General features: G+C 42.6%; 1 protein-coding gene across 7 annotated transcripts in view; it reads right to left on the bottom strand.

The window, feature by feature from the left end:
* Positions 1–3,399: 3,399 nt before the first annotated feature.
* Positions 3,400–23,813, bottom strand: part of phactr4a (phosphatase and actin regulator 4a) — a 43,896-nt gene continuing 23,482 nt past the window's right edge. For 5 of the 7 annotated variants that reach the window (XM_033636976.2, XM_033636977.2, XM_078175701.1 and 2 more), the window contains 13 exons: positions 22,945–23,115; positions 22,774–22,854; positions 21,458–22,669; positions 19,132–19,512; positions 15,315–15,446; positions 14,252–14,828; positions 12,433–12,662; positions 10,696–10,858; positions 10,376–10,431; positions 5,554–5,615; positions 5,303–5,440; positions 4,774–4,850; positions 3,400–4,587 (listed from right to left, as the gene is read on the bottom strand). In XM_033636976.2, the coding sequence (XP_033492867.2) occupies positions 4,572–4,587; positions 4,774–4,850; positions 5,303–5,440; positions 5,554–5,615; positions 10,376–10,431; positions 10,696–10,858; positions 12,433–12,662; positions 14,252–14,828; positions 15,315–15,446; positions 19,132–19,512; positions 21,458–22,669; positions 22,774–22,854; positions 22,945–23,115 (3,296 nt within the window). In that variant the 3' untranslated portion in view covers positions 3,400–4,571. The remainder of the gene's footprint in view (positions 4,588–4,773; positions 4,851–5,302; positions 5,441–5,553; positions 5,616–10,375; positions 10,432–10,695; positions 10,859–12,432; positions 12,663–14,251; positions 14,829–15,314; positions 15,447–19,131; positions 19,513–21,457; positions 22,670–22,773; positions 22,855–22,944; positions 23,116–23,813) is intronic. The other 2 variants (XM_033636979.2, XM_033636981.2) reach the window with 2 other exon arrangements.

Below are 23,813 nucleotides of genomic sequence, written 5' to 3'. Positions count from 1 at the left end.
AGAAACACTGATTTGTGACTTTATTCAGTCTTTGACTTTAAGTCCATTTGTTTGTAGAGGAAGCAACCTCTGCGGATAATTAGACTGACGAAAGTTAAACCAGAAGTTTCAGCTGGTTGCAGTCTGCAATCCTCACAGCTAGATGCGAGTAAATCTCCCTAAATCTTACTGTTCCTTTGAGTTTACTGGATAAAATCTGAAATTAAAATTCAAAGTTCATACTTCACAGGATCAAATTTGATAATGTTTGTTTGATGTGATCAGAATCTCCTGAACAGTTACCTTATGGACTTTAAGGTGAAACTGTTTTATCACCTGCTGCTCCCGATGTCACAAAAGGACTCTGAAACTCAACTTTCAGCTGTAAAAGTCCACAATTAAAAGTGACATTTAGACCTCCATCCTAAGCGTGTCAATGTCAAGTGTCAAAAGTGTCCGTAGGCACTAACACAACCTGCTTCTGACTGCTCGTAGTGCTTGTGTAAATAAGATATTGCACAGATTATATCATTTAATCTAATTATATTGGCAGATTTAAGCTTCAGATCTTCTTCAGAGCTTCGACTTCATAGCTACGTGTGTTTTCTAGATTTCTAGCCTCATGTTCCCATTTGATTCAATCAGGAGAGAGAACATCACAAATTTATCGTCTGTTTGAGTGGCGAGACTGAGACACACGTTACTGACCAAACAATAAGCAGCCTGACAATAGTCATCCATCAGTGATGGCTGTACTCTACATTATTACAGCCATCAGTGATGGCTGTAATAATGTAGAGTGATTTAACACTTAGTATAACACGTACATCATCGTATCGCCTGAGTTTGCTGTTGACTGCTCCAGTGGAGGCATGTCGCAGTCTAAGGTCTCTCCAGGTCTGCAGCTGTGAATGGGAGGAGCCTCCTCCTGCAGCTGTTGTGCTTTTTGTGTGTGTACTTATGCGTTTTTATTGAATTATTTTCATTGAACTTCTTGGATGGTTGTTACTACAGACGACACGGAGTTAACAGCATCCATTATTTCCTTCCAAGCCTTTGATTCACCTGTCCCTGTCACACCCGCAGAAAATAAAATGTTTTTCGCAACCCCACTTCACCTGATAAATAACTTCAATCTCAGTCTCTCTTTCTTTGTTTGCACCACGTTGGCAGGTTGGCAGGATGCTCCTGTCCAGAGTAATTATCACCTCCCTATATGGTGGTCATGGGCAGGATGTATGCTAAGTGCTGACTAGCAGGAGCGAGCTGTGAATTTACGATTGATTCGCATTCATGAATATATACACGTGCCTGCGATCAAATCTTCCCGCAGCGTTCATGAATCTGTCGTAGGTTTTTAGTACCAAGGATTTTTATGTGCAAATCTACTCATAGATTTACCACATTTCATAAATGAGACCCAATGTCTGCATTTGCAGTGCATTTAAGAGGTAGAAAATGTTCTCCAGAGGACAAGCCGATACTTATAACCATATTTATAGAGGCAGGAGCACTTTGTGATAGATATTTCCTGTTTGACAGAATGAGCGACTGTACTCTTAACTGTAAATATACAGGCAGTAGTCCACTCAATTCTCAGAAAAGGAGCGACTTCCTCTTTACGGACTCCTACCTTTATAAATGTTGCCCAGTTCTGGCCTCTGGGCCGTACGCGTGACACTGATTTAGAAGTGAAGTATGACAGTACTGCCTCAGAGGACTTGAAACAATCGATTCCTGCACATGTTTTTGCGGTGACCAGAAGACAGTGACTGATTCTTTGTTGCTATGCTGACTAATTAGTCAATTTGTAATTTGTCTAAAGGTTATGCGCGTGTGTGTGTGTGTGTGTGTGTGTGTGCAAGAGAGAGGGGGCGAAAGAGAGAAAGCTAAGACAAGACTAGGTTGAAAGATATGACTGTAAAATAAATAGGATTTATTGTCAGTTATACGATGTCGTGAAAAGTAGACAATACATGTCATTTTTATAGCTCAGACTGTGGCTCAGTGTGGGCTGCATGAGTAATAGGTCTTCATACAGTCGTTGCATTTCAGGGTTGAAGATGTCACATTAAATTGTGTTTGTCTCTGGAGTTCCCTCACATTGCTTTTCATATTCCTCTAAAAAGTATAGGTGGCCTCAGGTAAAAGCATATCTATTGTTTACTTGTCACGAAATCTGATTAACAGTGTACTTTCTATACCTGAGAACGTGCTATTAAAGAGTTAGGGTTAAAGAGACAAACACTACTGTATTACCCTTTTTCCATTCTTACTTTTGGCCACGCCAAGTAAAGCCATGCCGGCCAATTTTTGTTTCCATTATCAGTTTAGACAGGCCGGAGATTCACCTTCTCAGAAGTAGGTCCAAAAGCCAGGCCGCCCACCCTCAAGTGGGTAGCAGTGACGTCTCGCGGACCGCAGCCAACCCCCGAAGACCCTGCTTCTACTCACCAAACAAGCATGTGTTGTGAGAACTGACTCACCTCTGTCTGCAGGAGACCAGAGAGAAAGGCGTTTTTAAAGGTCTGTGTGTTCAGATGTCAGTACGTCTGTAGCTTTTAACTGAATCTCTGTGGTTTGGAGTTTAGTTTCTCTCCTGCTTCCTGTATTTACTTTAGATATCTGCTTTATTTTACTGCTTCATGTTCGCTATCAGCCGTATTAGAAGTTGTGTGAAGTTGCTGCTCGAAAACTCAACATTTCCTTATTGTGCTGCTTCACAATAAAAGTTTATACAGGAGACTTTTATTGTGAAGAATCTATAGGAAATTAAATGTGAATAAATAAATGTGAAGTCTAATAATACGGCAGGGAGGAAAGTGAAAGCAGAAACAGCCACAGTGAGATGTTGATGAAGAGCAGCAGACAACAGGCTCTTCCTGCACCTCTGCAAACAGCTCACCTCCAACAGGTGAACTTCTTTTACCTGCCCTGTTGTGGAAAAACACATGCAGCAAAAATAACAGGGGACTCCAGCCGTGGATCAGCTTGCTGCTTTTAAATGTCATCACTCAAGACAAGCTGTCATCAGTTTAAGGTAGCCCTGTTGTAATGGAAATGCAAATCCCTGCTGTTCGAGGCTGACGGCCCAAACCAAACCAAACCAAGCTGATCCAGCCCATGCCTGTCAAAAAGAGGTACATGTCAGCTGCACTCATCACACAGATCCACAGCTCTATGAGAGAAGAACTGACTCATAAAAGGGGGTTTGTTTTAGCCTGGAGCACATCATTGGATTTTGGCACAGAGATTGTGATGACTGGTCTGTGAATCAATCTACACATTTTATAAAACACTGCCCTCATCTGGTCACCTTAAGGGGCCATATACTTATCATTCACTTAGAGTATTTATTTACCTGGTGGATGGAGGGATTACAAGGATGAAGACTCGGCAGACTGGAATAATCACACCATATTGACATGAAAATCACAGGTTATTTTAATTTCTGAGTGGATTGTTCATTTATACAGTGTGCTTTGCAAAAAACCTTTTAAAGTTCTCTGTATCAAAAAAAAAAGTACAATCACTACTTTGAAATAACATTTGGGAAATACTTTACAATTAAAACATGTCAGCATTACTGTGGATGTACAATATAAAGTCAATCAAATCTACATAATTGATCTATACAGTTGCAGCCAGCTATGGACGTGCATATATAAAGTACCATAAAACAGCCAGGAAAATAAAAATATGTACATTTTCCAGCTTTAATAATTCATTTATAAACATAGAATTAGAGGCTCCGAACTTTGTAAATTTTCTACACACCCGATTAAGGAACATAAGGTGCCTTATTAGAAAATAATCTAGTGATATGTGCTCCATGAGAGTCATTTAATAATCAGCAAAATACAGTAAAATACACACTTTCAGATATTAGGTTGGAATCAATGCTCTGAGGGTCGACACACAGAGCTCAAACTTGATTCAAACAGAGTTACGACTGAGTTTTAGATTCGAAACACGCTGCTGTACGAAGTCTTTCACATTTAGTCCGACAGTGTGAGATCATGTGAGGAGTAAGGCCTGTGTGTGGCACCTCTGGGTACACATTTGCAGAACCTAACACGTACACATTAACAAGTTTAAACAGGTCAGTTGGGTGTTAATGGGAGCTACAGTGATCTCTTTATGTGCATAGTCTGCAGGGAAGGGAGATAATAGAAAGTGAAGGCAGGTAAAGGCATGGGGAGAGTGGTTTCCCCCGAGGGAGACAGTGTGGTAACACTCCGACAGTGATCCTTTCAGTTCAATCTGACTGTTTCTGAACCCCCAGCAGAGGGGGAAGGGGGGGGACTCTCACTCATTCAGTGTTGGCACCAGGTACCTCCATCATGGACGCACCAACAAACTCCTCTGCAGTCTTAGGACTGCAGTATGTCTGACAGTCAGCCGTGGGTTGAGCTGATTTGTGGCTTCTTTCGCTTTGGTTCCAGTTATCAGCGACAGTAGTGTCCTCAGCTGAAGCAGGTTAGCAGGCAGTCAGTAAAAATGGACCAAATGGGCCACGTGTTCAGTCCGCAGGGAGGAGACGGACTCCTCAATACCCCGAGTCTAAGTGCTTTACTGGTCAGCATGCACAACTAAGGCCGATGGAACCTGGCAGACAGAGAGGGAAAAGGTTCAGAGGTTATTCTGGATCATTCATCGCTGCAAACGTCTTCAGAAAATCTTCAAAAGAGAAAAAAACTAGAACTAGAACTAATAAAGTATTGATGACTCTGTTGGATGAACCTAGAGAACAGTGGATGTGAATTATTGATGGGAGCTGTATACGAGCCTCACCGGGTATAGATCCTGCTTTTTTCGTGGACCGCCATCTCCGAGCTCTTGAATTCATTGAGCTCCTTGCGGATTGCAGCCTGAGAAAAGACGTGACAGACACAGCAGGAAAGGTTTCCATTAATAGCAAGGCACAAGAGAAGAAGGGAAGTTTGTGATCAAAGCTACTTGGGTTATTTTCGACTGAGCCTAAAAAACCCCTATGTTCTCACTTTTAGTACAAATTAAACACTTAAAATATGACACTTCCAACATACGTATAATTCCTGTTCCTACATATTTTCCGAGCTTCACTGGACCAAATAATTTAGTCTGTAAAACTCAGCTTAGCCATTAAACAGCAGCTGTATTGCATTCCTGGGATTCCTCCTCGATACTGAATCTGCTTGGAATGCAAATCCTCTCCGAGTTGACCACAGTAAAATACATTGCTGTTAGAAAACGTAGAGGGCTTAAGCTCTCTCTTGCTAAGCCATAAGATCCCTGTTAGCATAAAGAGAAGTGTGGAGTGTGCGTTTGTGTTGAGTCTCACCTTGTCAGCAGGAGTGAGCTTGGTCCACGGCTTATCTGCTCGCCGGTCATAGTCGTGCGCGTGGGTGCTCTCGACGTACTCATGGAAGCGCAGGATCTTCCGGGCCTGGAGCTCAGCCACTGTGGGTCTCTGGGACAGCTGGTGGCAGAGTGAGATCAGGTTAGATCTGTTTCAGGTATCAGGGAGGTCAGTTTCTACTTTATAATAATAACTGGCGAGCATATGACACATTTACTTCGTTGCATACTGACCTTTCTCGTGAGCCTCCGTTTGATCTCGCATCTCTCTAATCGTCGATCTGTTTCATTCTTGGCTGCGGGGAGAAAAGACATTCCATGAGCGAGGGAAATACTGCAGCCAGTCAGGTAGATTTCACCCGAGCTGCCTTCGGCATGCCCCGGTAACGGGAATCTTTAATCACCGCCGTGCTCTGCACAAGGCGCTGCATTGTTTCAATGTGGCTGCGAAGCCTCGTCTTGGCCGAGTCATTTGAGGACAGGCGAGACACAGTGTGGTGGTATGAATCCTGGATCAAAACGTGTTGACAGACTCTGAGACGCATTATGTTAATACTTAGTTTTAGAATCCAACTTGGCATCAAAATGATGCTGCGCTGATGTTTCAACACGGTCTGCTGATTTTTCACCACACTCAGTCTGCTGATGCACCTCTGCTCAGAATGTTCATGTTGTTTTAACAATACATCAGAGAGGGGGATTCAGTGTGTACACCTGGAGCCAGATGCTTAAAACACTGTGTGGATTCAGCATAGAACTCACTCAGTGGGTTGAGTTTTAAAGCCAGAGTGAAGATGCTGCTCTCATTTGAAAGCAGAACACTTGAGGAGCCTGTCCTAACCCTAACCCTGTGGTGAATAGGGTTAAATAATGCTCTAAAATTGGGCTCAATTTTGGTGAGGGGAAAAGCAGCATGGTCATTTTCATTTCATTCCAGGGGTCCCTTGAATTGTAATCTTGAGATGTCTAAATGAAAATGACTTCTATGGGTGCCCATGAGTCTCTCCTTTACAGACATGCCTGTTTTATGCACGCCCCATGCTGTTTTTTGCATGCAGTATAAATGTGTTATTTTCATCTATTCTAAAAATGCAGTATCTGAATATTTCTGCAAACTGGGGTCCCTAAATAAGTCTTGGAGTTTCATAAATTGAGTATGACTGGAAAGCTGATTCAATGAACCCAACTGTCTTGATGTGTGATGACGTTAGCCCCCATGAAACTTGACCTGTAGTCACCTATAGGATAATTACAGCCTCAGGAAACTTTACAACCCAAAACTAGAGACCTCGAGCATTCAGAGGATGTTTGGCCTTCATGGTACACTGACAATTAGGGGGTTTACCAGCAGTAATTCCAGAACAGAAGTGCTCGCCATCCAATCACCGAAAAATTCAATTCTTGCAAAAATCTCTCAAAGTTGTTTTTTTTTTTTTTTTAATAATAAATCACAGCATTCATTTTTCTGTGGTTTTCTTCAAGGTATTGGTGTCTCAACATGGACTTTTGGAGGGATTTTTGACTATTTTAATTAACTCTCCAGTGGTCCAATGCTCAAATTTAGCACTAAATACAGTACAGCTATTAAAATAATAATTCTTGGCAGAGTCATATATGTACACATCAGTTATTCATTAACAAAAGCCTATCATCAACTGTGTCTACTTTATATTATTATTATTATTTTTTTTTTTTTGGAGAAAAGGCCAGTTTATCTTTGTTAATAATACGTTGGATTCATGTTCATTTGTATTTTCAGGTTTATTCTAATTTTTGAGAAAGAAAAAAGTTTAAAAAAAATATATATATATATATTAGTCAATTATTTGGCAGCCCCCTTGCAGTAACTCTGACGAACCCCTAGGGGTCATGGACCCCCTGTTGAAGACCCAGTTTTTGAGTTTGAATAGGTGCCTAACCAAAACACAATGTTTATTACTTTTTTTTTTTTGACCCGAAAAATTTGACAAAACGTGCTAATCAGCATCTAAAAAGAATCTTCTGGGCCCAGTTGGTCTGGACTGGATGAAATCTTGTAAATGGGTCGTTAAAAAGAAAAAAAGATTCTGAAATTCGAGTAAATTACGTCATTCAGTTTTGGTTTTGACCTGGATCACACCTTCTGTGTGTATTATCCAAAACATTTTGTTAAGATTGGGATATTATTGATCCAAATAATTGGGATAATCCTGATCAAAGCAGAAGACTGGACTCAGAGCAGATTTCAGGAACAAAATACGATTTATTTATATTTTGCACTTAATTTGTTTAACCGTTTTAGTGTAAGTAGATGACGTAGACATTAGGCTACCTTTTCAGCCTTTCACTAAGATAAAAGGATATTGGTGCCATAAATAATCCTCCAATAGCTTTCAATATCAAACAAAAACGACATAATTTAACTTGACTTTATACTGATTACAATAACACAGTCAAAAGTGCTGTTTTCCTGCCGGCTGTTCTACCTGATGTTCTTTACAAATCTAGTAGCTTACATTTGTTGTTCCATTTAGAGCATTGGTTATGTGGATTTGGTAACCTTGATATGTTTGAATCTGGATCAGTGCGATCCAATCTAATGTTGCTTTGATAAAAGGGCGCAAAGGTAGAATGGATTAGCTGATCCTAAGTACTTTCGACTGGGCCCAGGTTGCCTGCTTTCAGATGTTGATTGCCAATTCTTTGTGGCATATACTGTTGACCTGCTATCTCCTCCAGACAAAAATGGGTCTACTGTAGAGAGGGGTGGAGTGGACGAGGTTGACTCCATGTTTGACATAGTCAGAAGCAGGAACTCTACCAGCTATTTGCGAATCAATTAGGGGTGCACCACATTGGCCTTTCAAACCGCTTCACGTAGTATAAAATGAAAAGGTCACAGATGCTGGGTGATGAAGCGAAATGAGGGAAATACCAAATGCATAACGAATGATACAGTTGCAATCAAAATTATTCAACCCCCATTGCATATTAGGCTTATTGGCAAAATGTACAATTTTTCAGCTGTTTCCAATAAACAAAGTAGACAAGAACAGTTGAAATAGTTTAATAAAACTAATATTACCATGGTTTTTATCCAAATTCAACACAAAATGCTACTTTTAATCACTACTGCAGTCTCAAAATTATTCAACCCCCTGTTTCAAGCACACCTGGTGCAACTAATCAAGGGCTTCATTAGTTCAGGTGTGCTTGAGACAGAACACATAAATACCTCAACTAGCTAGGGTTTTGTTGAGAGTGACGTTTGATTGCATGTTAGAAATATGGCTAAGTCAAAAGAATTGTCCAGAAAGTTCAGAGAAGAAATCATTGCCTTGCACAAACAAGGAAAAGGATACAAAACGATAGCAAAAGCTCTGAATGTTCCTAGAGATACAGCTGGAAGCATAGTTCGCAAGTTCAAAGTTAAAGGAACAGTGGCTACACTACCTGGACGTGGCAGAAAGAGGAAACTATCAGCAGCTGCCAGCAGATTCCTGAGAAGGCAAGTGGTCAAAAACCCTTGAGTGACTGCAAAACACCTGCAGCAAGACTTGGTGGCAGCAGGCACTGAGGTTTCAGTTTGTACAATAAGGCGCATACTAAACACTGAAGGGCTCCATGCCCGGACTCCAAGGCGTACACCACTACTAACCCAAAAGCACAAGAAAAGTCGGCTCCAATATGCTCAAAACCATATAAATAAGCCACAGAAGTTTTGGAATTCTGTTCTGTGGAGCGATGAAACAAAACTGGAACTTTTCGGGCCTATGGAACAGCGGTATGTCTGGAGGAAGAAGAATGAAGCATATGCTGAAAAGAACACCCTGCCTACAGTGAAGCATGGCGGTGGCTCAGTGATGCTCTGGGGCTGCTTTGCTGCCTCTGGCACTGGAAACCTGCAGCGTGTGGAGGGCACGATGGATTCAGTCAAGTATCAGGAAATCTTAGGTGAAAACGTCGTGCCGTCTGTGAGGAAGCTGAAGCTTGGGCGTCATTGGACCTTCCAACAGGATAATGATCCCAAGCATACCTCAAAGTCCACCAAGGCTTGGTTTCAGAAGAAGAAATGGAAGATTCTAGAGTGGCCGTCACAGTCGCCTGACTTGAACCCCATAGAAAATCTCTGATGGGATTTGAAGAAGGCGGCTGCAAAACGCACACCCAAGAATATTACTGAACTGGAGGCCATTGCCCATGAGGAATGGGCTAAGATTCCTCAGGAACGCTGTCTGAAGCTGGTGTCTGGCTATGCATCACGTTTGCAGCAGGTCATAACAGCAAAAGGGTGCTCTACTAAGTACTGAAGATGCTTGTCATGAAGGGGTTGAATAATTTTGAGACTGCAGTAGTCATTAAAAGTAGCATTTTGTGTTGAATTTGGATCAAAACCCTTGTAATATTGGTTTCATTGAACTACTTAAACAGTTCTTGTGTAATCTGTTTATTGCAAACAGCTGAGAAATTGTATATTTTGCCAGTAGGCCTAATATGCAATGGGGGTTGAATAATTTTGATTGCAACTGTACAAGAGTCATTACAATGTGCAACCATAATATAAAATGATTGATGTGCATACTGCATACAAACAGCCAAAAGAAGATTAGATGAATATTTGATTCAGTCTCTCAGTTTACTTTTCCATCTTCCACATTACCATATCACATGAAGAAAAACATGTGCAAGTGTGGTGTGAAGTATGCACGACATTCTGACTGCACATATTGCTTTATAAATACAAGTTTACATGTGGAAGGTTGAACGGTTTATACATCTGGTCCTTGGAACACTATCATTCAAATCCAGGACAACATCTCAATAAAGCAAAATCACTGCCAGTATTGTATAAACTGCTTTGTGTTTAGTGACTTTCAATATGCCTGAGGCAGAAACAAAAAAAACAAAACACATGAGCTAGGGGCTGAATGACTAATACCAGCAACTGATTTTGGCGGAGATGAGGAAAATGAAGCATGTGCTTTCTGACCTTGTGGTGCAGAGGAACTGAATGCAAATAAACACACCTGAATGAAGAGTTAAGGGTGGAGGGGGCGATGGATGGAGGTAGTCTTACCTTGAAGGATGTTCCTCTGCTCCAGCTCGTCTGCTGTTGGCCTCTGACTCAGCCGCCTGAAGACACAAAACACTGTTGACTACTCATTTTTAAAAGTTGATATGGATCATTTAAAAGGAACATATTTTGTCTTGAGGAGGGAGTGTAGAGAGCCTGTCAAACTATACGAATTACACTATAAATAATGTATGGAATCTGTCAAACTGCATCAGCTGCTATATCAGAGATGGATGAAGTTAACTTGACGCATCCAATTTTACGATAAGGATGTACGTCATCCTTGTGTTCATCAGTTAACTGAATTGATTTGAGTTCTCTACCGTGTCAGTGCGGTGCCGATCTTGTTCCTCACTGCCACCCACTGCTCCCTGTTGTGCCAGCTCATGTTGTCTTGGTTCTCCTGGGCCTCCCTGTCCTCTCTCTCCTGTCTCTCCAGCTTCAGGGCTAATGTGTCCTTCCTCTTCACACGACTCGCCAGTCCACCTGTTACACATACAACGCACATTTTTATTCATTTATACATACATACTAGTGCATATTTTGTAATTTAAACACATCACAGCATCACAGTGTTCAGGGAAAAGTGAAAATTGTTCTGGACCTTCAGAAGACGCTCTTTGCCTCCTTTTAATTGGGTAACAGGCCCTCGTAAATCTGCCATTATTTCTAAGAGTGTCTTTAGTTATGAAGCTTTTTGGAAACCACTCTTAGGGTTTAGGGTAGATTTAGTGGCGTCTTGTGGTAAGGATTACAGATAGCAACCAGCTAAAACTTCTCCTGCAACCAGCTAAAACTACTTTAGTGTTTATTGTTCAGGAAGTTTTAACCATGGGTCGAATTATCCGCAGAGGTCTCTTCCTCTCAAATGTAAAGAAAAAGGACCCAGTAATTCACCTTTCTCTGATAACTTACAATCCAGACGTTTAGGAGGTTTTTACCAGGAGCCAAATGAACCCCAGAGATCTCTTCCGCTCCAAAACAAACGGACGTGGTAATTTACATCTGTACAATTTTTTCCAGCACTGTTGTTGCGGAGGGGCTGCTTACTGTGGTGGTCAACACGGAAATGTGTAAACGCGAAAATGTGAATGGCCCCATCTATAGCCAGTGTTTGGTTTGTCTGTTCTGGGCCACTGTAGAAACATGGCGGTGCAACATTCAACATAGATGAGGACCCCCTCCCTATGTAGATATAAAATGCTGATTCTAAGGTTACAAAAACACGATTCTCATTTTCAGGCGATGATACACTGAAGAAAACATACTTACTATATTATATTCAATCTCCGCTGATATATTTCCCTAAATCCTACACACTGAACCTTTTAAGAAGGTTGGGAAACTGATTTTACAATCCTCGTAACCTTAAGATGCCTTTGGGAAAACTTGGCCCAAAAATTAACAACAAATGCCCAGTCAAATTCTTAAATTGCTTTTTTCTGTCTGACCAGAAGTTTAAAATCCAAAGATACCTAATTTGTTGTTGAAATGACAAAAAAAGCCGGGACGATTTTCATATTTTCCAGGCTGAAACAAGGAGGTGTACAGTGGTCATGGTTATTTATATGACCTTTATCAACTGGTTTATTTGCTCATTGTTACCTGATATTGATCTATGTGGCCTGTGTTGACATCTGTCTCAGACATTTAACTGCCTCACCTGTGAGTCTTTTGAGTGTTTGAATGTTGTATGGATGATATGAGGTGGGTATAGCTGCAAAGGAATTTCCCTTTTGAGATGAATAAAGTTGTCTGAACTGAAAGATTAACTGCTGCATTCAAACTTTTTTGAAGGTTACACTTTAAGCTCTACACACACTGATTTTTTTTTATTTTTTTTTTAACATAATCTGCATGTAGGAAACAAAAAGGTCTTCAGGCACTCTCAAGTATAACCAGAAATAAAAGATACAGGATATTCAACTACTTGAACCACTTCAAAACTTCTCAAGTATTTTTCATGCTCTGAAAAGTTAAGTGGAATTTTTATCAGGGCACTTGTACCAGCGTTTCTCCGACATGACCTTCATGTAGCAGTGTAAGAAAGACCGACTTACTTGGAGGGCCTTCCTCATCATCGTCATCTTCGTCGTCGTCTCTGTACAGGATGGGGCCGTCAGAGTCAGACTCCCCCTCGCTGTCCCCTCTGTCCTCGGGAATCACACTCACACTGAGGTCTCCAATCATGCCCCTCCTGCTGCGGGGCTCCAGCTCCGGCTGGCGAGGAGCCCTCTGAGGATGAAGCTTCCGCAGCTCCTCCTCCATGTCAAAGTCATCGTCGTCTGGCCTGTAAACGAGTACAGCTGTGAGAGAGCTGAAGGAGCTCAGACGCTCAGGTTTAGTTTTTCTCTTATGTCTTAGTGTGAGAATAAGCTGCATTACTAAATGTTCTGATGTTCTGATCTGGTACAGAGTGCCACTGGGTGCAGTCACAGCCCAGTGACAGGATAAAGCACTACTGTTTGCTTAACAGATTAACCAGGCACAGTTATACATGATTCTTTTTTGGCTGACTAAAGAGTGTTGCTCTCCTGCTGGCAGCCTTAACAGACGACCATCAGGTCAACAGACAAGGAAACAAAGTGTGGGTCTTTTTAATTAGGAATATGTCCTTAAAATTAGGCACAGCAAACCTGAGACTTTACAATAACAACAAAACTCAATGTCAAATGTTAGCTTTAAGGTCCGTGTCTTTCAAATTTCAGTCAAATAACTTATAAAACATTTAAACCCTGCCTGAGTTGATTTCAGTTGGCTATTGTGTATTAATAAAATAAAATTGCAATTTTCCAAAACACAAGGGGACGTCATCAACTATCTTTTGTCAAATCCACACAGTAAAACCCAATAATAATTAGTATACTGTTATGGAAGGCAAAGAAAAACAGCCATTGTTCACATTAAGAGTAAATAAAAAGTGAATTATTGCCATTCGTGTTTGAAAAAAGGCAGATTAATTGATTACCACAATGGTTGAAGATCAACTGATCAGTTGCCTAATTAAGTTTCAGGGAACACAAGTACACGTTGTTTTCTCATATCCTCAAATAAATAACTCTTTACTTCACAGTACATCAGGATAGTGAAACTGCATCTGTTAACATCTTTCTAGTTATTCAGTCCATGTGACTACAAGTGAAAAGCCATCGTTTACTCTCAGCAAAGCCTTGACACTGCTGATGGGTGTCGCTCGCCTGAAAATACACATTCTCAAGAGAAAAAGGGTCAAACAACACGTTCCTTTCATGACACACAGCTGCGGAAATTCATATTACTGGCATCTTTATATTTTGTTGCGTAATGTCATTTGGTCGTGTTATAGTAGTTTTCAATCCACACTGACTTCTACATTCAGTGTCTCTGTCTGCAGAAGCAGCTGTCTGCCTGCTGCGTAGCTGAGAGGACAGCGGCCTGCCAAACTGCCTTAACCAGGCTGACTGACGGTAGATTTTTTTTTTTTTGGTCAGCTCCACTGGAAGAAACAAACAGCGTCTGTTTCTGCTGCTTCATTGATTTATTTCCCAGCCTGCTGTAGCAAGTGAGGGGAATTTGCTGCTCACAGACAGACTGAAAGCTCATCAATCAGTTATTGCTTACTAAGTTAAAAATACACGTACAGTGGGATATTTGTGGGATTTAAAACAGCTGTCTGTGCAAATTGCACGGCAATAAATGTGACAGAAATAGACTCAGAGCATAAAAAAACCCACAGGGGACCTCTGGTTATTTTTGTTAAAGCATAAATTGAAAATGATGCCACCAAATCAGGCTGTATGAATATAACTAAATCAAATATAAACTTTCCAACAATGATTTCAGCTAAAGAAGACTCATCCTGCTACACACAATGTAATGTACATTATGTGGGACACTTACAGCCTGAGAGGTTCGATGGTGATGGGAAGAGAGTGCCGTGGGTTACCCCCCACCTCCGTGAGGAACTCTGGAGGAGACTCAAACAGCAGTGAGTGGGCCCTCTGGGAGCTGCCTGGGTTGGGCTGAGCTGGGCCGGGGCTGGCCAGAGCTCTCTGGATGAGGATGTGTAGGGGGATGGCAGGAGGCTGGCTGGGAGGCTCTGTGGTTGGGCTGGGAGGATCAGTTTGCACAGTGGGCACAGGACCAGAGGAGGAGGTGCTGGGTGGCTGCAGTGACTGAACCCTAGGAGGAGATGGAGGGATGTGTGACGGTGGTGAAGGCATAGGCTCGGTGGGGGACTGAGGAGCTGCTGCGTTTGTCTTGTCCTCGTTGTTATCTCCTTTAAGGACAGCAGGGGGCATCAGTGCAGGGGCTGAGGCTGGCTCAGTGGTGGGAGACTCTGGGACCTGACTGGGAGGAGAGGGGTCCACTGAATGGCGCTTGGTGACAGGGGTCATCCTCTTTGGTGGTGTTGGCGGCGAGCGCTTAGCGGGTGCTGGCACGATGATGACACCGCTGCCAGGCTGTGAAAGCTCAGCTGTCAAACAGACAACAACAGTAATCAATACTTGTCACACAGAGTGATGCTCACAAACATAAGCTGCAGTCAGAACATGATGCACATTCATCTGAAGCAGGGTGAAGTTAGTTCTATTATCAATGAAGCAAGTATGTCAATCACAAAGGAGGCGTTCCTGTTACTGCCGAGCTGGTTTCTGAGTCAGTGAAGGGTCACACACAATTATTATAACAAAACTGTATCAACATCTGTTATCAACATCCATTTGGATCAACAAAGCACACACGAGATGTTCATCCAGTGCTCCATGCCATGCCATGTCTTGGCAGCATTTAGAGTTTGGTTAGTTGAGCTGACAACAGCTCTGCTGGCTGCAATACACATGCACAATTCAGCACTGGTGTTAAAACAGAGGGGAGGTGTTCCCTGTGCTATGATGGGGTGAATTGATGCAGTCTGCAGGCTCTGTTAGGATGGATTAACATCTGGCGCCCCGCAGGGTACCTGAGCAGGTCTGGCCAGCTCTGTGTCGCAGGTACACAGGTAAAGAAAGGTAGAGGCCAAGCTCACTCTGGCGTGTCCAGCTGGTCCAGTGACAGGGCTGCCTGACCTTAGAGGCCCTGTTCAATGAGGAAGCTGGCAAAAATGAGTGGAGATGTCAGGGAGAGGGGATGGTTTACATTCCAGAGTGGGAGAGAAATACAGTACAAGAGGGTTGTTCCGGATAATGTGTCAAGATTTGACACTGTCCAGAAGCAGAGTATACATCCAGCCCTATATGTCTAACAACCTCTGTGGAGAAACAACAGCTTCATCTCAGAAATACTTTTCTTGGTTATCCTGGTTGAATTAAAGTACTACTGCAGTGTGATTTTTCCCATTGACACATAGTTTTGTTATGCTAACATTTCCACTCTTTCATTATGGTTATACAGATCTCCCTCAGGGAATGAATCACAACAGAACTCCATTTTTCCTTGTGTCAGCTTTCTCACCTCCATTAAAAGCTAAACAGATATATTAACCAATACAGCTCACTGCAGATATTTTTATCAGTGTATATGTCGGCCAATAATGAGTTTACAGAGTTTCTACACCAGAGAGGACTGACAAGTTCATTTTGCAACTTTAAAATGTACACAAATAACAAATAAGGGATCCAAGTGTTTCCCGTGGGATTTTATTTCAGCAGTGGTGCTGAAGTGCAAGAGTTTTATTTTGTGCGTCTGCTGACATGAGAAGAGCTTTAGACACATTTTTATACACTGTTCTAGATGTCAAATTACGTTAATAAAATGCTTTCCCGCTCTTACATCTGACATCTAGTGTTTCAATCGATGTTGTCACTCTAACATTGCTTGTAAAAACAATTGATAACTGTTATAAACAGAACACCGGTGCAAGTCACCAATGTAAAAAATGTATGCAAATAGTTCAAGAGGTTTTGGAGTAATGACGTCAAAGGACTCTCCCGGTCTCCCCTGAGCAACCCTGAGTGTCCAGTTGCCGAGACCAACGACTCAAATCCTGGTGAAATGCAGACGAGGAATAGCTGGTAAACAAAGTGTCGGTCATGTGGGCACAATACAGGATAAAACAATATTAAATAAAACCACTGACAGAAAACAGCAGTGTATCGCAGCCTCTACAGATGTATTCAGTGCGGTGTGTGTGTGGCAAGTGAGAAGAGAGACTGTGTGTCTGCAGCGTGCATGCTGTGTGAGCTATAGTATTTTAGAGAAACCTTGCATGTTTTGCGTCATCTGATCGGCTCTTCTGCTCGACCTTTAGACTACTTAGAACAAATATCTGCCAATAATCAGCGGACAATCGATCAGAGCAGCCTTATCTGGGGGTGTTTGATTTCTAATCCTTGCTAGTCTTTAAAGATAATGAGGTAACTGCATATGGCGGGATATTTATATAGCAGTGGCACTAATCAGTGCTGCATAGCTGCTAATTGCATATAGGGGAAACACTTGATCCTTATCATGATTGTTAGTATAAGCTGATATATCATTATCAGTCATAAATGTCAATATCATTAAGGCCATGAGGGTTGAGTGTGCACAGATGAACAAAGACGCACACTGAAACACACCCTCGAGTCCATTACCAATGTAATCTCAGCCAGCAAGTAAGGCTAGCTACATTGTGCAGACTGTGAGCGTGACACTGTGAAATGAAATGTAGTAACACATGTATAGAAACCTCGCCTAACAAATGGAGGTGGAATGTGTCACTGCTACAGACACTGTTTCAAAGAGACAGTACTGGGATGGGCTATAAACAACAGCAGCTGTGGCATGCTGCGCCGAAGGATATGAGACACTAAAAGCCAAACAGTTTTTCATCTAGTCTCCAGGGAAGTGCTGGCACTGCAGAAACTGTGCAAAGACAAGCCACTGCGTGTCCTCTCTGCAGAGAGTGGTGGCTGTGCGCACAGAAACTGCACGCTAGCAACACATTGGAAAACACCTACACGGCAACGAGCCACGGCCTCACTTTGAGACTATGCTTAAATCGAGGTAATTACGGTCAATACTTAGGAAACTCCAAGACATATAGCTGTCAATAACTTTCTTTGACTCAAAGATAACAGTTTTCTACAACTTAATAACGAGAAGTTGGGCACATACTAAAACATTCTAAACTTTGAAAGAATATCTTGTTCCACCACCTACAATGTCTTCCTCCCTTCTTCAATTCGCACTAAGCTCAGATGAATAAGTCTATCAAAAATCACAACAGCCACACCATGACACACAAAAAGTAACATGTGCATCTTTGAGATAGGTGTGGGCACAAAGCTTACACACCCAACATGCCATCTAAATCCCAACTTTAACTGGCACCTCACAGCTGTTTGAAAAAGTCAACAAGAATATTTCAGGCTGAAAGAAACTGACCTCCTCGATCAGAAATGAGATCATAAATACACTGCTGTAATGCACTTGCAAAAGTCTGATCTGAAGTTTAAGTAAAAGTCAACTGTTGGAGATTTTCTGTGCCACTTTTAAAATGTAAAATGAAAATCTAAATGAAGGGATAACATTTCAGCTCCAAAATAACCCAATAATATAACACATAATATTCTAAAATGATCCATTCTGCATGATGAGCACTTTTCCTTTTGGTACTTTAAGTATACGTATGTTCTTTTACTTGAGTAACATTCTGAATTAAGTACTTGTAAGTTGCAGGCACATACATGGATGCAGCTGCATGTGTTTGGACTCAAGACTTCATTTGGGTCTTGACAAGCTGCAGTATTTATTCATGGACAAACTCAAACCTACTGCACATTCACTCCAACTTGACAACAGATAATCTCTCCCCTGCTCTGATCACCAGCAGCTGTCTGTACTGAGCGCATCCACTGTCACCGCCACCCTGTCTTGCCCGCTCAACCGGCACACGCTTGCTACGCCCTGAGCTATTCCTTCAGATAAAATTGGCACGTGAGGAAGTGAGGTTGATACAGTGACAGGTGTGTTTGTGTGTGCACATCTTTTCAGTGATGGTTACTGGTTCAAATACGGTGAACTTCAACTATCAATGAAAATGAGTAAGGCTCTAAGGACAACAGTGTTGCTTTTATATAGCAGTTATGACGAGTCTTTCTTGTGCCTTTTCTCTGTTGTCGTGGTGGACAGCCTGAATGAATTTAAGATTCCACAATTAATCAATAAATGAATCAAATTGTTGAGTTGTTTTTGTTAGTACAGGCCTTTGGATTAAATAGATAAAACAACAGATGTGTACTAATGAGCTGCAGTGTGAGCTCCGCTATAATTTGTCTCATACACTTGTCTAACTACGACAACGGTAAATAAGGAATGACATCACACCTGACCGGGGAAGGTGTGCATTTTAAGTTTTGTGTTGACAATATGTTGTCACTAACTTGTGTGGCGCAACCTGTTTTTACCAACTTAAAAGTTAACTCCTCCACTACATTTAAACTACAGTATGCTTGAATTTCTGGTGCAACAGGCTGCTAACTCTCAAGTCTCACACCACTAATACATTTTTCAAGTTATGGCCAACACTTCAACAGAATTTTGGGGTGTTGCTGGAATGGCCAAGTGGTCTACAGCCCTCTGCGGAGGTGGTTGTTTATATAAAGCATTTAACAAGCAGATACCACTGTTTCTCAAAGATTGAATACACAGTTTCCCTGGGCCTTTATTAAAATCCTCCAAAGCTAATTGGAGCTTTGGTTGTTTGACTAAAAGTTCAAGAAAGACAAACAAAGACCAGCTGTTTAAAGACAGAGGCTTATCTATAAAACTGCAGAAGCAGATGCCGACAAACTTACCAAGCAGTGCAGGGTTGCTGTTGCGGTTGGTGGGTTTAGGTGGAGGGATGGGAGGCTGCTTTGCGTGGGGAGGGACAGGGGGCGGCGTGTCAGAGTCAGCTGAGGAAGGAGCAGCAGGTTGCAGTCGAGGTGGGTCTTCAACTAATAGGGAGACTGTCCTTGGTGGCTTGGCCACAGCTACAGGAGCAGAGGAGGAGGAAGAGGAGGAAGAGGAAGAGGAGGAGGATGAAGAAGAGGAGGAGGGGGTCGGACTCCTGCCGGACTCAGCAGAGGGTGCAGTAAGAAACTTAGGGGGGAGCAGAGCCTGTTTGGGTGGGGGAGGTTCCTGCTGGGGGTCTGGTGCAGGACGAGGGTCAGGGGCGAAGCGGACAGCAGCGGACTCTACAGAGGGGGCACACACACACACACACACACACACACACACACACACACATTAAAGGAAAGAACGTAACAAGGTTTCTACTGTTGCTCGACTCGATGGAAAACACAGAAGGGTCATCACACACAATAAAACACAGGAGTAAAAGCTGAGGTGTTAGTGAACGTTGTACAATAAGCCCACGTTCCAGAGCTTACCCTGAGGGCAACTCTGATCAAGGTTCAACAGTTATTAGAGGATGAGAGGTATCTAAAGTTCACACACAGCAGAGATGGAGAGACATCAAAGACGCACATTGCTTTGTTCTTCCCTCTTCTCCTGTTCACCTAAATCCATGTATCAAAGCTTGATAGTTGCTCTTTCAATTTGTTGATGCTTTCAGCTTTCAGAATTACACTTCAATCATTTACCCAAACCGCCTTCACAGCAGCGTCAGAAGACTTTGGTTTACACACACGTGGGTATTTCATCATAGCAAAGCATTCATTGACTGAGTAATTACTAGGAAATGGAAAGACACAGGACATCTGCATGTTAGCTCACGTCAACCTGACATAACGAAAGCATGAGTACTTGAGTACTCAAGAGTATTGCTGTGGGAGTGTGACAGCTGTGGGAGTGTGACCTCCGCACCAGGGAAGAGTTAGTGCAAGTCCAGTTATTAACGGTTTAAACAATGAGTTGAGCTGTTTCAGGGTCTGTGTGAGTTTGTTGAGACCCTTTAAACTCCTTCATGTGGGATGTTAGCCGCTGCTGCTGTGCTAGCTCTTGCTATCGGGCAGACATTGAACTGACTCTGGGGAAAGCAGCTCAGAGATGGTCCTTAACCTGGTTGTTCATAAAGTAGTTTTCAATTGCACTTGTTTTCCGATTTCAGCCAATTTTCATTCCTATTCTAACGTTAGAATTTTTTTTGTGCGAGAACTCAAGTACTCACTGTAAATTACTTAAAATACCCATCCCTAACACTTAGTTTTCACTTGAAACAGGTCATTGTCACAGTAAGACTAGTTTTCCCATTATGAATGCAAATCTGATTCACATTGAGAATCTGAGATTGCCTAAGCCCTTATCACTCTCATAAACGTTTGACTGGTTCATTATTAATCCATCTTGTGCATTAGTTATTTGACTAAAGAGAGACTTAAAAGGAGTAGGTTAAGTTGATAATAATAACATCCTGTGATTTACACATCTACCATTCTCGGAACCCATCGGCTGTATTCGGCATCTGACTTCTGGCAGACGGCGATACAGCCTCTGGGGGCAGACCCCCGATTTTTTTGGCATTCCAGTTTGATTTGGGCGGAGGAGGTGAATTTCCGTTTCCAACTTCCGTTTATATATAAGTAAATATGCTGAACCATTGCGATGGATTCAGAGTTTGCAGTAACGCCATTTATGTTCCGCCTCGTTAGTTCACTGCACGGACCGTTTGACCTAGCAACAACTGCAGCCGGCTCAAACGTGATTGGTCAATATCACGCGGACTACAAACAGCCTACAACCAGAAACTAGGGCTCTTCCGCTCTTCTTCCGGAGGCAAGATCTCCGGGGTTTGCCTACAGACTCTACATTCACTGAATGTAGAGTCTGTATATAGAGACTACACACCTACTAACTGGCTGGATTTACATAACCCACCCTACTGTAGCCTATCTGCCACCCCAAAGTGGACAACCTTGGAAAAGCACTACATCCTTTCTCTTGTCTCCAGCAGAAATAACTGTACATGATGAAGGCTGGAAAACAATAGGGTCCAAGTTGTGTGCCTGAGGTACAATCAACTGCCAAACAAATAGTTAGTCCTTTATTTTTCTTGAGTTCCTTTGGTAACACCGTGACTGAGGGGATTTGAGAAATGACAGCTTTCTCACTTGTTTCCTAATTGCCATTGCACTGTTGAAGGTAAGCTGTATATAATTCATCACAACAGAGAGATCTTACCTGAGCGTTCTCTGAACTCTGCAGCCGGGGTGTATCTGGGAAGGGTAGTCCTCTTGTCAGACTCTGAAGCTGGGCGAGTCCTCTTGTTGTCCTCTGACGAGCTCTTCTGTAGAGGAGGCCGCAAATCCATCTCAGAGACAGGCCTGACTATAGGCCGCGGGTCCTTCTCCTCCCTCTTTTCCCGCTCATCTCGTCGCTCTCGTTCATTCTTCTTGGCCCAGTCGTCCCGTTTGTCCCTATCCTCTCTCCTCTCTCTGTCATCTCGCCTGTCTCGGTCATCTCTCCTATCCCTATCATCTCTTTCTCCTCGCATGTCTTTTCTCTCCCTGTCTTCTCGTTCTCTGTCATCTCTGTTTTCTCTCCTTTCCCTCTCAAGCCGCGGATCCCTTTCTTTGTCCCTGTCATCCCTTCTTTCTCTATCATCACGCTCCCTGTCTCTCCTTTCTCTCTCATCCCGATCTCTGCGTTCTCTCTCATCCCGATCTCTGCGTTCTCTCTCATCCCGCTCTCTCCGCTCTCTCTCATCCCGCTCTCTCCGCTCTCTCTCATCCCGATCTCTCCGCTCTCTCTCATCCCGATCTCTCCGCTCTCTCTCATCCCGATCTCTCCGTTCTTTCTCATCCCGATCTCTCCTTTCTCTCTCATCCCGATCTTTGCGTTCTCTCTCATCCCGATCCCTGCGTTCTCTCTCTTCATAATCTCTCCTTTCCTTATTGTCTCTCTCTGTTCTGTCGTCTCTCCTCTCTCTATCATCTCTCCTCTCTCTGTCATCCCTCCATTCTCGCCTTTCTCTCCGGTCCGCTCCCCCATCCCTCTCCTTTTCCTCTCGCCAGTCCCTTCTTCCTCTGTCCTCCCTGTCATCCTTGCCATCTCTCCTCTCTTCCCTGCGGTATCTATCATCTGGTGGAGGTCCTCGGGGTAATGATGCTCCTCTCTTATCAACATCTGATGGCAGACGGCTTCGTCTGTCTACGTCCACAGAAAGCCGTGCATGAGAGTCCACATCCAGAGGTGCCCGGTTACTTCGGGAGGCATCAGATGGTGCTCTGCTTCGACGTTCATCTACTTGGGGCGGCCTGAGGGCATTCCCCTTAATGTCAGATTCCCCTCGAGACACTCGCACCCCTGGTTCTGACATCCTGTCCACATCCATTGGCACAGGGTGCCCATTTTTCATTGGCGGAGCTTTGGAGTGGTTAACATCGTTGCTCTCTGTCCCATGAAGACACAGGCAGTGAAATACAGTTAGTGTAATAAGGTATGAAGCCAATTCATCCATGGAATACTCTGACAAAAACAATTAAAGCCCAACTCACCATTCTCTGGGATATCCTTTAAAACCCCTCTGGCAATCAGCTCTTGGCGACTTTTTCTGACAGAAATCCTTCTTTCCAAGGCTGAAAAAGGAAACAGAATATATGAATAAAAGCAAGCATGAAGTAAAGCACACAACAGGTGAGGATAATAAGGCTTTGTACCCAGCATACCTATCGACGTTTCAGTGAATTTCTCACTTGGCTTCTTCTTTCTCCATTTCCAGGGCTTGAAGATCCTTCCCATTTTGGAGAGCTTGCCTTTGCGTTTGGTTGGAGGTGTTCCTCCACCAGAGTTTCCCTCCTCACCCCCTGTTGTGCTCTGTTGCAGGTCAACCTCATCATCTGCATGAACATGACAGTGGCAAACAACAGATGACTCAGAAGTTTGACTTCTGAACATTAATTCAAAGTTGGATTTCACTAGCCATTAATGAAAACAATGGCCGATATATGTGTGTATCTCCAGTTACAAACATCGGTATCGGCTGGCATTTGCCTCCTTGACTGTCATCAGCCTATCAGCAAATAAGATGACATTCCCCAATGGCAGTGACAAATGTTTTAATGCTGTGTCAAATTAATTTTACAAAGGCTTAAAAACAGGGTTCTAGACTAACGTTGTCCCCTAGATACCCCAACAGTTTGGACCGAACTTTTGTTTCCCTGATAATGTTAAATTAAATTGTTTTCAGGAGAAATTTGTTAATGTTTTCAGAGCAATAAAAAAAAACCTATATTAGAGAAAGGCTTTTGCGGCAGTTTTTTAAACATGTTCAAGTTTTAAAGGTTATATTAAAGGTTGTTTCATAAATTTGGGTGCTTGAATTTGTGCTCTTTTGAAGATAGTATAATGAGGGGCGAATTACTTTTAAACAGTTGTGTTGTTATGATGAAGACTTTTTCAATTTCCCTGGCACAAAAGGGGGAATAAATAACTAAAACAAAAAAACAATGGTACCTGAAATGTTTTTTAAACATCAGTAGCAGTCCAGAATTTTACAATCGGTGCATCCTTTAATGTAACAAAGATCAACGCACTC

This window comes from Epinephelus lanceolatus, chromosome 16 (genome assembly GCF_041903045.1).
Source record: "Epinephelus lanceolatus isolate andai-2023 chromosome 16, ASM4190304v1, whole genome shotgun sequence".
NCBI lineage: Eukaryota > Metazoa > Chordata > Actinopteri > Perciformes > Serranidae > Epinephelus > Epinephelus lanceolatus.
The sequence above is the reverse complement of the archived record's forward strand: the minus strand, read 5'-3'. Positions and strand labels throughout refer to the sequence as shown.